A 14,493-nucleotide genomic window follows, 5' to 3' on the forward strand; every position below is an offset into this window, starting at 1 on the left:
AGGAGCAGCCAAGCAGCACGCAGGTGAAACACAGTGGACCAGAGATAAACAAGACACATCACCAAGAGAAATACAATGCGCAGCAGACGATGGACCAAGAGGACAACCACAGCTGCAGACCAGTAATTAAAAACAAGGTAATTCATTGCAAAAGCTGTTTTGTATTAAGTGATCCATAATGAGTGACTTTAATGAACAAGACAGTGTGACAGACAACAAAGCTGTACAGGTTAAGTTGTTAAATGACCAGGAGGACGCAAGTGTGACTGGTTCTGTAGATGGTGACTATTCTAAATCAAACATAAATGTAACTTTGAAGGATGGGGATGAAAGTCCCATTGTAAAGAGCAAAATGGAGGAAATCAGTCCTGAAGTGGAAGAGGTTGTTAAGGTTAGTAGTGAAAGTCAACAAGGGAAAAAGTGTACGACAGATGAAAATTTTACAACAATGTTAAGGCAAATAATGAGTAACATGGGAAGTAATATAATGAATAGGATGGAAAGTAATATGAATAGGATGGAAAGTAGTGTGAAAGGAGACATTAGTAGGATGGATAATAACATTAGTAGTATGAAAAAAGACTTTAGCAGGGTGGAAAACAAAATGGATAGCATTAGAACTGACATGATTAGCTTAAAAAATGAACTGAAGAAAGAAATTAAAAAGGAATTTAAGGTAGTTAGAGCTAATATTTCAGAATTAAATAAGACGTTTGATGCAGTAGTTAAAGATTGTGATAATACTAATGAGAAATTAACGTCAAGTAGTAAATGTGTAGAAGAGAGAGAGAAACTTTGTGATGACCGTAGTAGGATGGTGGAGGTTTTCGATAAACAATGTGCTGAAAGTAGAGTTAAACTTGAGAACCAAATCGATCCCATTAGAAATGATTTAGAAACAGAGGTAGAAACCAAGTGTGCAGTAGTAGTAGTAGTAGTAGTAGAGAAAAAACTGGTAAAAGTAAATAAAAATGTAGATTCAAAAGTGACAGAAATAGAGAAAAAAGTGGAAGAGGTACCAAATCTAGAGCATGGTGTGGGTGAAAGTACGAGGGCTATCCACAAAGTACATTGCATTTTGGAATTAAAAATAAATAAAGTATTGGAATTTTTTTTTATTATATACAGATGAAATCCACACTTGAATACTACTTTTCTACATAGTTGCCACTTAAATTAAGGCACTTATCGTAGCGATGGACGAGCTTGTAAATTCCTTCGTCGTAAAATTCGGCCGCCTGTGCCTTCAACCACGTGGTTACCTCTTCTTGAAGCTGTGGGTCGTCATCAAAACGCTGCATAGCCAACCACTTCTTCATTGCTGGGAATAAGTGGAAGTCGCTCGGTGCCAAGTCGGGACTGTACAGCGGATGAGGAAACAACACCCACTTAAAAGATTCGAGAACTTCACGAGTGGCATTTGCCGTGTGGGCCTGGGCGTTGTCGTGAATCAGCAAGATCTTTGAGTCCAACTTTCCCCTGCGCTTGTTTTGTATTGCTCTTCTGAGGTTGTGCAGAGTTTGGCAATACCTTTGAGAGTTTATTGTAGTGCCTCTTTCCACGAAATCCACAAAAATCACACCTTATCTGTCCCAAAAGAGGTAACCACGTGGTTGAAGGCGCAGGCGGCCGAATTTTATGGCGAAGGAATTTCCAAGCTCATCCATCGCTACGATAAGTGCCTTAATTTAAATGGCAACTATGTAGAAAAGTAGTATTTAAGTGTGGCTTTCATCTGTATATAATTTTTAAAAAATTCCAATACTTTATTTATTTTTAATTCCAAAACGTAATGTACTTTGTGGATAGCCCTCGTATGTCTGAGTCTGACTGTAGTTGTAATAGCAATGATGGATCCAGTAGTGAAGATAATGGGGTATTCAAATCTATAATTAATAATGAGGACAAGTATTAAGTAAAGAAAGTATTGATGAGGATTTGTTGTATGAAGATCATCATATGGTAAGTAAAAAGAAAGTGTGTCAACCTGTAATAAAAGAAAGTGAACAAGGTGTACATGGTAAGTGTTTACTGGACAGTGGTAGTAATATGAATGGCATGTCACAGGTCTTTTTTGAATCTACTCAGAACACTGAGGGTATAATAGTGAGGCATGTTTCTGGAATAAAAATTGTTGGTGCTACTGGTAAGCCATTTAAGAGTGTGAAACAAGAGGTACTATTAAATGCAGAATTGATGGGACAGTTGTTGAAGTGTAATTTGTTGGTGATTCAAAATCTCAGCTGTGATGTAATATGAAATACTACTGTATCTCATTGCTACCTATCAGAACCCCTCGGAGAGCATTAAAGATAAACACCAGTCCTAATTGTTCAATTGTAAAGTGACCTGTTTCCAAATTACATACAAAAAAACACTATTTCAGTATACATATAATTCGAAAACGATGCTTTGCTGAAACCATATGTGTAAAAGCCACCGTGTGCATTTTGAATGTGCCAAAAGCATTTAACATTGTTCGTATGTGAGAAACACAATATAAATGTAAAATTAATACTGTAACTAATCGAAACAAATGTAGCACATGGTCAGGATGTACCAGTAAACCTATCAGTATAAAATTACTACAGCAAATTAAATAGAACATATAAATAAAGCATGTTAATTGAATCTCCGATATATGTTAGCACTAAAATTCAGGCACTAGTTGATTTGTTCTAAACAAATTTAGAAATGTAATTGTTACCTGTAACATAATTAGTCAGAAAATGTTAAATTAACTCGTAACTAAGTTGAAAATAGGTTCACCTTGTTCAGCACTGAGATTGTAAATTTTTAGCAATGTGTAGCTCATATTCGGTTTAACTTTTAATTGTGATTTTACATAAAATTGTAATTTTCATTGTAGGTAATTGTTAACAAAAGTATAAATAGAGGTCACGCAGGCGCCTTGAGGCACTCGTTTTTTTGGCTAGGGTTGCGAGCAAATGTATTGTAGGCTCAGTCATTTGTTGATTGTTGTGAACTCTGTGTCGTTTGATGTCAACTTCGGGTACATGTGATGTAACCAGTACAGTTCACTAGGCTCGGACACCAGAGTCCTGGAAATATATTGGTATTAAAACTGCACTGTACTATGGAATTTATTTGGGAGTCTTCCGCAATCCTTTTCATAGGCTGCACAGCAACGAGACATGAATCCAGGAATTTTACAAAACCCCGAGAACCAAACAACTCTCAATGTTGTTAGAATTGACGTGAAAACAACAGCGCATCGACTGGGCATTTCACTCAAAACCTTTGCAACACGGAGGTGGGAAAATACAAACATCTCAAATATTTGTGACTAATTTCTTGTGCAGTTAACAAGTAGGGGTTCAACTTTCTGTGTTAGATTCATAATGTGATGATAATGCTTATCCCAGCTGTCTGTCTCATTTTTCATGTTTCCTGCAGACCAGAATGCTGTTACAACAGTCAAGGGGCATGAGAGGGAAGCAGTAGTTGGAAAGAGGATGAGACAGGGTTGTAGCCTCTTTCTGATGTTCTTCAATCTGTATCTTGAGCAAGTAGTAAAGGAAACAACAGAAAAATCTGGAAAAGAAATTAAAATCCAGGGAGAAGTAATAAAAACCTTGACGTTTGTCAATAACACTGTAATTCTGTCAGAGACAGCAAAGGACCTGAAAGAGCAGTTGAACAGAATGGATAGTGTCTTGAAAGTCCAAAGATATAAGATGAGCACCAACAAAAGCAAAACTAGGATAATGGAATGTAGCTGGATCAAATCATATGATGCTAGGGGAATTAGACTATGTAACAGACACTTAAAAGTAGTAGATGAATTTTGCTATTTGGGTGGCAAAAATACCTGATGACAGCCGAAGTAGAGAGGACATAAAATGTAGACTGGCAATGGCAAGAAAAGCATTTCTGAAGAAGAGAAATTTGTTAAAAGCAGATATAGAGTTAAATGCTAGGAAGTCTTTTCTGCACTCCGGTTGCAGATTCGAATCCTGCCTCAGGCATGGATGTGTGTGATGTCCTTAGGTTAGGTAGGTTTAAGTAGTTTTAGGGGACTGACGACCTCAGAAGTTAAGTTCCATAGTGCTCAGAGCCATTTGAACCATTTTTTGAAGTCTTTTCTGAAGGTATTTGTCTGGAGTGTAGTCATGTATGGAGTGAAGCTTTTGAAATGTGGTGCAACAGAAGAATGCAGAAGATTAGATGGGTTAATCATGTGACTAATGAGGAGGTGCTGAACAGAACTGGGGAGACAAGGGATTTATGGCAAAACTTGACCAAATGAAGGGAGCGAATGTTAGGCACATTCTGAGACATCAAGGGGTCACCAATATAGTATTGGAAGAAAGTGGTAAAAGAGGAAGGAGGTGTTAAAAAGAATGCAGTAAGCAGATTCACAGGGACGTAGGTTGCAGTAGTTCAGAAATGAACAGGCTCGCACTGGATAGAGTAACAAGGACCATCCAACCAGTCTGTGGACTGAAGACCACATCGACACGACATCACTCTCCTAGACATAATGAGTGTAAGACTAGATTACTTACAGCATGCACTGAGACATTTAAACAAACATTCTTCCCATGCTCCATATGTGAATAGAATGGGAAAAAAACCTTAATAACTTGTACAGTAGGATGTACCTTCTACCATGCACTTCACAGTGGTTTGCTGAGTATAGATACAGATATAGATAAAGATTCGACTGATTCAGTCAGGGGTTTCATCATGGAATTGAAAATACTAGAAAATGACAACACCTCAAATGACTGCCCCTGCTCAAATGATTGATTCACAGCTTGGTTCCACTTAGGTCAGCAAAATTTCTCTTAACATGTCTGATTAGTTGCTATTGAGAATGCTTAAGGTTGTCTCCGCTGTTTGGCTCTTCTGAAGGGTTTGGGTTGTTTGCAAGTATGGTCTGGAGTGAATGCTATGCTGCAAATCACAAAGAACCATGTCGACCCTTATTTAGAAAACTTAAAATATTAACTCCGCCATCCTTATACATATTATATTTTTGTACACCAGACATGAATTATTTGAGGAAAACCATTTTATCCATTCACATGATACCAGAAACAAAGACAATTTTATGCTCCCCACCCACTGCCTCCGACTGTATGCCCAGAGACCTCAATAAACAGGAATGAAAATTTGTAATAAATTAAAAGGGAACAAGTTGATGCAGATGAATTTAGTTTTACTTAAAAGAAAGCTATATGAGGTACTGACACTGACACTGAAGTGTTATTACTCAGTGGACGAATTCACGTGGGACAAACTGGAAATTTGAGCTGAATACAATGTGTTACATATACCAAGAAACATCCTTATAGTGTTATTATTTATTATAGTGCTATTATTTATTAATGTAAAAATCATTGTAACTGATTTATAAATTTTTGACATGTCTCCTGTATGCAAAACAAATGGATTGCAAATGTATGCCATGAGATGAATAAAACACAATTCACAAAAAGTTTCCAAATAACTTTGTTGTGGCCCATGAGTGCCTAGCATAAGCCACTCATTTTATTCTTTCTAGTTATTTATATTTAAGAATAACCTTATGCCAATCTAATTATTTACATAAACAAAAAGTAATACAACTTCATGATTTATTTGTCTTGGTTGATAACCATTTTTGTATAAATTTTTCATTTCCCAAATCAACTACTTAAGGTCATCTGACATCCATGGAGGATAGTGTTTGTTTACACCCTTACTCTCAGTCTCCAGGACCTCTACGGCAATTTTCCCAATTGCTTGTTTAACATTCTCATATTCCCTTTCAACATTGTCATCCTCTGGCACCACTTTTAGTTCACAATCTAATCTTCATTGAAATAAATCCTTAAGCTGAACTGCTTTAGGAGAAAGGGCTTGTACCATGTCTGTTCCAGTTTTTCTTTATCGCCCTGTATAGTCATGTGTCCAGTTTTTTATGGTTTTCTTCAACAGATATATCATCTTTCCAACAGATTCATTCTGGGAACAGAAATGCATCCAAACTGAGAGTTTAATATGTGGATCACAAATGACAGAAGCATGGAGAACAATCACTGATATGAAGAAAACACCAGTAAACAAAGCAGTAAACAATTTAATTTCTTTAAACAAGCAGAAAAAGGATTATACAGATCTTCTAAACTGATGACAGACCCCAGTATACTAGAAATGATGACGGTAGGACTGAACATACAGTTCAAAATATGACCACAATGAGAGGGGAATTACAGAGCACATAAGCTAAAATGAAGAATGGCTGATCACTTGGCCCTGGAAATACTCCTGTGGAATTACTGAAAGCTGCAGGACACCATTTGAAGAAACGAATACTACTACACCTTATGAACAACTGCTGTCAATGAACTGAAGTTCCATCAGGATGGAAAAGATCATATGTAGTCTCCATTTTCAAGAAGGGAAACAGAAAAGACATTAATTGCTACAGAGGCATCAGTGTGGACTGCACAAAGAGCCGCTTATTTGGCAAAATTATGTATGAGAAAATAAGACATAATGTTGGACACCATATTGGAAAAGAACAGAGTGGGTTCAGACATAACAGATCCTGTACACATAACCTCTTTATTTTACAACAACTAATGGGGAAATTCGTAGCAGTAGGGAAGGAGTTACACATCGCCTTTATAGACTTAGTTAAACCATATGACACAGTTCCTAGAGTAAAACTCTGGGAAGCTTTGAAAGATTTAGACATGGGTGACCATCTTTTACAGAGTATTACTGAAATGTACAGAGATAATAAGGTACAGATTAAAAGAGGGTCAAAGTTATCAGAACCTATTAATGTCACAAAAGGGCCGAGACAAGGTTGCAGTATGTCACAAATCTTGTTCAGTTTATGTACAGAAGTGGCTCTCTGACAGTGGAAGAACAGCTGTGGAGGAATGGGAATTATTATAGAAATGTACAGCTGTTTTCATTAAGTTTTGCTGGTGATCAAACTGTTCTAGCACAAGATGAATGCTATATTGAGTTCATGATACAGCACTTATATCATGAATATGACAAACGGTGACTAAAATGAGTCTGACAAAAACTGAATATCTGGTAGTGAATAGTGACACTAAATTTGAAGTTCACATCAGTGGCAGAGCAGTTACGAAACAGGTAGAAAAATTTAAATATGTAGGTGCATTTACTGATAAAAGCTGATGGGTACTACAGAAATTCAGAATGCAACAAAATTCAGAATACAACAAAGCAGAAAAGTAACAATGTGCAAGAATTCTTTTTGATGGGACAAGAACATTTCTAATAACAATAATAACAGAATGGGAAGTCTAATGGTTGAATCTGCTCTATGCTATGGATCACAACTAAATGCTGATCTGAAAAGAAGAATAACAGCTGTGTAAATGGATCATTTACAAAGGATCACCAGAGTATCAAGAACCAAAAGTGAAAGCTCAAAAGAAGGCAGATGAAACACTGCTAGACAGAATTAAAAGAAAATCTCTAAAGTGGTATGGGCATCTGTTGAGAACACAAGATCATTGATGGCCAAAGAAAATTTTTGAATGGAAACCACCTGACAGACATAAAAGGGGGAGACCATGATGTTCTTGGAATGACCACATCAGTGGAATAATGGAGCATCACGGGATATACAAGGAGGAGGCACTGAACAGAGAAGCTTGGCAGAAGATGACAGGATTACAACAAAATGTTGTTATTAACTGATCTCTGTGTTAATTAACCCTGTAATAATAATAATAATAATAATAATAATAAAACAGCTTCACTGATTATGTCATTTTGCTAAACCTCACACAGAAAATAGACACATTTTTTAGTCTATCTAGCTCCTTGTTTTGCTTCTTTATGTAGTATTGCAGTTTACTTACTTACTAAATTATGTTTGCATATCAGTACTGTATGCGCGCGCGCACACAACACACACACACACACACACACACACACACACACACACACACACACACACACACGAACACATATGTATGTTCAAAATGAGAATAGACATTATATTGCACTTAATAATTACCTGCTTGTTGTGATACAAATTTACGTAAACTGATTTCAGAAAATATTTCAGATCAGCTCCATCACTTCGTGCTAATCCTACAGCTGTCCGTGCATCACATGACTGAGCTATGTTACAGAAATCAGAATCTAAAAAGAAATTACACACACAGGATTACAAATCATGTAGCTGAATGACATTTAGTGAGCACAGAATTTAAAAAGTGGTTGGAAGATACAAAAGAATATTGGGGTTTAAAGTTTCTTCAATAATGAAGTGATTATAAAGAGAGCAAGAGGTTGCCTGGCAAGGATTGGTGACATATTCATTTATGCTCTAGTTGAATCTCTCCAGTGCAATTTCATCGTGTGTTACCCCAAAATCTAAACAAAATTTTAAAAGCTGAACGGGCAATATATATATATAAACAAAGATGATGTGACTTACCAAATGAAAGTGCTGGCAGGTCGACAGACACACAAACAAACACAAACATACACACAAAATTCAAGCTTTCGCAACAAACTGTTGCCTCATCAGGAAAGAGGGGAAGGAGAGGGAAAGACGAAAGGATGTGGGTTTTAAGGGAGAGGGTAAGGAGTCATTCCAATCCCGGGAGTGGAAAGACTTACCTTAGGGGGAAAAAAGGACAGGTATACACTCGCACACACACACATATCCATCCACACATATACGGACACAAGCAGACATATTTTGGTCTTTAAATATGTCTGCTTGTGTCTGTATATGTGTGGATGAATATGTGTGTGTGTGCGAGTGTATACCTGTCCTTTTTTCCCCCTAAGGTAAGTCTTTCCGCTCCCGGGATTGGAATGACTCCTTACCCTCTCTCTTAAAACCCACATCCTTTCGTCTTTCCCTCTCCTTCCCTCTTTCCTGATGAGGCAACAGTTTGTTGCGAAAGCTTGAATTTTGTGTGTGTGTTTGTGTTTGTTTGTGTGTCTGTCGACCTGCCAGCACTTTCGTTCGGTAAGTCACATCATCTTTGTTTTTAGATATATATATATATATATATATATATATATATATATATATATATATATATATATATATATATATTCCCAAAAGAAATCAAAGCATTGGGTTATTGGATTTTTTTCCGCAATACAATTCCCTAGGTGAATTGAATTGAATAGTGCAGAATACACTGACAGTTAGTTTTTAGAGCCAATAACCTACAGTGATTGAGCAGTGAAACCAATTGTCAATAGCTCATCTGATCATGATGATCAAATGTGCACAATAAAATATACTGACCAGTTATGTACAGATCACAGAAGAAAAGTACAGTATCGCAAAATCATAAACATTAATTCGATCACAGTACTTAGAGAGACATTATGGGAAAAACTATGTGGAGAAATTTATCCAGCAGAGTAGATAGAAAATATAACTGTTTCCAAAACATACCCCTACATCACAATTTGGATCATTATTACACAAAATATAAATACAAATAGTGACCCATATGGAACAGAGACCCCAGTGAATACATCTGACAAAAGCACTGGCACTTTCAAACCACAGGCAACCAAAATCAGTTTACTTCCTCAAAGTGCTTAAACACTGCACACACTGGTAGTAGTAGCTACATCAGATTCACTTGTGTAAATATTCCATGTGACACTAAAACCCCTAAAAAAAGTTCAAAATTCATCAGATCATTGACTGACTACCATAGTGACTTTGGTGGCTATGGCAGTATTCCTAGCAGAATTATTACTCTTAAACTATCTTTGTAATCAATGACTCAGGACATATTTTCTGACAGGTTTAAGGATAGAGAAGTAACATCAATCTATGAAATTGAAGCTGAGGAAATCAATCATAATTACAAGTGTATTTTGTGACCTGTCAACATTTGAGGAACTGGACCATGATACAACGATGAGTCATTTATACAGGATGGAGAAAAATTGTGTCATGTGATTTTAACCCTGGATAGCTGATGCCAGTAGGAACCGAGATTATTAATGTTGTGTAGGTCGACAACGCACAATTCTTAAAATACAGAAACTTGGTGCCACATGCTCTGATTGGTCACAGGATTGCCCTGTTGCAGGATGCTCTGGACAATGCATGACCACAAATGCTTTGCCTGCCGGAGATTGTGATGCATCCAAGGCAGCCCTCATGCTTTGTGGTGGTGCACCAGCCTTCTGCTCTGGGGGCGAATCCACCAGTGTCCCGACACATACATTGAAGTTTCACAATAAGACATACCGGGAACAAACACATCAACAGCTGTTAGTTCACATGCAGAAAGTCTTTTACAAATTGTTTTGGCCCTGAAAAGGGCCTTCTTTGTAGCTAGGACATTGTTTACTTAAAGCAGGTGCTCGAACTGGTGACCCTCTGACACGACACCAGCTTGGTAATGTCGAATGGTGGTTTGCCGAACTCTTTCAAAGATTCTTTCCTTACTCTATTTTCTAAGATAAGTCTTAGGGTCAGTATTGCCTCACGTGTTCCAACATTTCTATGGAATCCAAACTGATCTTCACCGAGGTCAGCTTCTACCAGTTTTTCCATTCGTCTGTAAAGACTTCGTGTTAGTATTTTGCAGCCATGACTTATTAAACTGACAGTTCGGTAATTTTCATATCTGTCAATACCTGCTTTCTTTGGGATTGGAATTATTATATCCTTCTTGAAGTCAGATGTTATTTCACCTGTCTCATACATCTTGCTCACCACAGGTAGAGTTTTGTCATCACTGGTTCTCCCAAGGCTATCAGCAGTTCTAATGGAATGTTGTCTACTCCCGGGGCCTTGTTTCGACTTAGGTCTTTCAGTGCTTTGTCAGACTCTTCACGCAGTATCGTATCTCCCATTTCATCTTCATCTACATCCTCTTCCATTTCCATAATGTTGTCCTCAAGTACATCGCCCTTGTATAGACCCTCTATATACTCCTTCCACCTTTCTGCCCTCCCTTCTTTGTGCAGAACTAGTTTTCCATCTGAGCTCTTGATATTCATACAAGTGGTTCTCTTTTCTCCAAAGGTCTCTTTAATTTTCCTGTAGGCAGTATCAATCTTACCCCTAGTGAGATAAGCCTCTACATCCTTACACTTGTCTTCTAGCCATCTCTGCTTAGCCATTTTGCACTTCCTGTCGGTCTCATTTATGAAACATTTGTATTCCTTTTTGCCTGCTTCATTTACTGCATTTTTGTATTTTCTCCTTTCATCAGTTAAATTCAATATCTCTTCTGTTACCCAAGGATTTCTATTAGCCCTCATCTTTTTACCTACTTGATCCTCTGCTGCCTTCACTATTTCATCTCTCAAAGCTACCCATTCTTCTTTTACTGTATTTCTTTGCCCCATTCTTGTCAATCATTCCCTAATGCTTTCCCTGAAACTCTCTACAACGTCTGGTTCTGTCAGTTTACCCAGGTTCCATCTCCTTAAATTCCCTCCTTTTTGTAGTTTCTTCAGTTTTAATCTACAGTTCATAACCAATAGATTGTGGTAAGAGTCCACATCTGCCCCTGGAAATATCATATAATATAAAACCTGTTTCCTAAATCTCTGTCTTACCATTATATATATCCTATGTGAAACCTTCCAGTATCTCCAGGCTTCCTCCGTGTATACAACCTTCTTTCATGATTCTTAAACCAAGTGTTAGCTACGATTAAGTTATGTTCTGTGCAAAATTCTACAAGGCGGCTTCCTCTTTCATTCCTTACCCCCATTCCATATTCACCTACTACGTTTCCTGCTCTTCCTTTCGCTACTATCGAATTCCAGTCACCCATGATTATTAAATTTTCATCTCCCTTCACTACCTGAATAATTTCTTTTATCTCATCATACATTTCATCAATTCTTCGTCATCTGCAGAGCTAGTTGGCATATAAACTTGTACTACTGGGGTAGGCGTGGGCTTTGTATCTATCTTGGCCACAATAATGCATTCACTATGCTCTTTGTAGTAGCTTACCCGCATTCCTATTTTTTTTATTCATTATTAAACCTACTCCTGCATCACCTCTATTTGATTTTGTATTTATAACCCTGTATTCACCTGACCAGAAGTTTTGTTCCTCCTGCCACCAAAATTCGCTAATTCCCACTATATCTAACTTTAACCTCTCCATTTCCCTTTTTACCCAATTAAGTGATCTGACATTCCACACTCCGACATGTAAAACGTCAGTTTTCTTTCTCTTGATAACAACATCCTTCTGAGTAGTCCTCGCCCAGAGATCCGAACGGGGGACTATTTTACCTCTGGAATATTTTACCCAAGAGGACGCCATCATCATTTAACCATACAGTAAAGCTGCATGCTCTCGGGAAAAATTATGGCTGTAGTTTCCCCTAGCTTTCAGCCATTCGCAGTACCAGCACAGCAAGGCCATTTTGGTTAGTGTTACAAGGCCAGATCAGTCAATCATCCAGACTGTTGCCCCTGCAACTACTGAAAAGGCTGCTGCCCCTCTTCAGGAATCACACATTTGTCTGGCCTCTCAACAGATACCCCTCCGTTGTGGTTGCACCTACTGTACGGCTATCTGTATTACTGAGACACGCAAGCCTCCCCGCCAATGGCAAGGTCCATGGTTCATGGGAGGACATTTTACTCTATAGGGTGCAATGAATACATAAATCTGCTGAATTCATGGTGCTATTAGACGACATGTTGTTAAAAAGCCACTGCACTTACTCTATGTGACTGTGGTGGGACTCACTAGCACCTTTACTCTTGGTCCATTCTTCCTTGAAGAGAACACACCTACAGGGCCTGTCAGGTGTACCACAACGACTGCACATTATCGAGACCTCCTTGTACAGTATGTGATTCCTGCTTTGGGAAGCACAATGGCGCGAAAACACAGTGGAACAGCCTCTGCTTCCTCAGCATCTGCCGAAATTTGTTATTAAACCACGGTGTGTCTTTTCCATCCTTTATCCACTTACTAGCCACATAACTCCTCAGACCATAATTTACAATCTGCTTAAACTTAGCCCATAATTTCTCCACATCCATCTTACTGGAATTAAGTGATGCCAGTTCACTGTCTAAGTCAGTTGTTAATAACTGCTTATCTGCTCTATCTCGCAGAAACACTCTCCTAGCCTTTTTGACCGATTTATTAACTTTTGTAATCATAGTTGCAATGAAAACATCATGATCACTAATCCCCATCCCATACTGTCAACGTCAAATAAGGTCCGGTCTATTTGTAGCTACAAGGTCTAAGATATTCCCATGTGTGGGCTGCTGAGCTAGCTGCTCACGACAATTTTCAGAAAACATGTTCAAAAGTATTTTGCATTATTGTCCGTCTGTAAACCCCCCCGCCCCCCCTTTTCCCATTGAATCCATTACACCCCTGTCTATACTCGGCAGGTTAAAGTCTCCTCCAACTAGTATTGCATGATCCGGATATTTACACACTACTGACCGTAGACTTTTTTGAATGACCCTAGAACTGCCACAGTGGAATTAGGTGGCTGGTAAAAACATCCAACAATTAACTTAGTTTTACCTACATCTGTTATACACGACCAGACAACTTCACTGTCGCACTCAATTTCGGCTTCAAAAGAGACAATATTTTTGTCAACTGCAATGAACATTCCCACTCCTATGGCCTCTAATCTATCTTTCCGACGTACATTCCATGACTCGCTCAATGTCCTACAGCTTTCCACTTTGGGTTTCAGCCAGCTCACAGTCCCAAGAATAAGTTGAGCATGAGAACTTTCTTGGAGAACATTAAATTCAAGATCTTTATTACAAATACTAAAACAATTTACTGATAAAATTATGACAGTTGAAGTGTCTTTATTCTGAACGCTCTTGCTGTGAATCAACTGGTGAGTGTTCTGTAGAGCACCTCAACCTACCGCCTAACCTAAAAAATCCTCATGTGCACTCCAAAAATACTCTGTTACCTGAGTAGCTGCTTCCTTTGTGTAGTGCACCCCTGACCTATCAAGGGGAGTCCTACAAATCCCGTACATGATAATGCAGGTCTAGAAATCTACAGCCAAAACCTTCACAGTTGACAAAACCTTTGGTTGAAACCCTCCATTTGGCTCCAAACCAAAGAAACCTGATCAACTCTGTGAATGATGTTGCAAATTGTTGCTTGCTCTGCTTGCACACCATGCGCGAGGCCAGCAGTGTTGACCACCACCGCCAGCCGCCTGTACAAACTGATGATTGCCTCAGAACCCATGCGACAGGCATTGTTGGTGCTGACATAAGCCTCAACTTGCAGACGACTGCAGCCTGCACAGTCTACAGCCACAGGCAAGACCACCTCCACATGTCAGATGAGGCACCCCCCCCCCCCCCCCCGTCCGTCGCCCCCCCCCCCCCCACACACACACACCCTGGCAGACTTACCGAGTGCACATTGGCTTCCTTTCCAGCCCTGAACAGTATCTGCCTAAGGGGCTCCATAATGTGCCTAACACTGGAGCTCCAAATAACCACTAAACTCTTCCCCCAGT

General features: G+C 38.7%; 1 protein-coding gene across 5 annotated transcripts in view; it reads right to left on the minus strand.

Moving 5' to 3' along the window:
- The window catches only part of LOC126259525 (protein SERAC1), a 267,082-nt gene that overhangs the window by 191,699 nt on the left and 60,890 nt on the right, over positions 1-14,493 (minus strand). For all 5 annotated transcript variants that reach the window (XM_049956403.1, XM_049956420.1, XM_049956412.1 and 2 more), the window contains one exon: positions 8,018-8,145. In XM_049956403.1, the coding sequence (XP_049812360.1) occupies positions 8,018-8,145 (128 nt within the window). The remainder of the gene's footprint in view (positions 1-8,017; positions 8,146-14,493) is intronic.

Source organism: Schistocerca nitens, chromosome 1 (assembly GCF_023898315.1).
Source record: "Schistocerca nitens isolate TAMUIC-IGC-003100 chromosome 1, iqSchNite1.1, whole genome shotgun sequence".
Taxonomy (NCBI): domain Eukaryota; kingdom Metazoa; phylum Arthropoda; class Insecta; order Orthoptera; family Acrididae; genus Schistocerca; species Schistocerca nitens.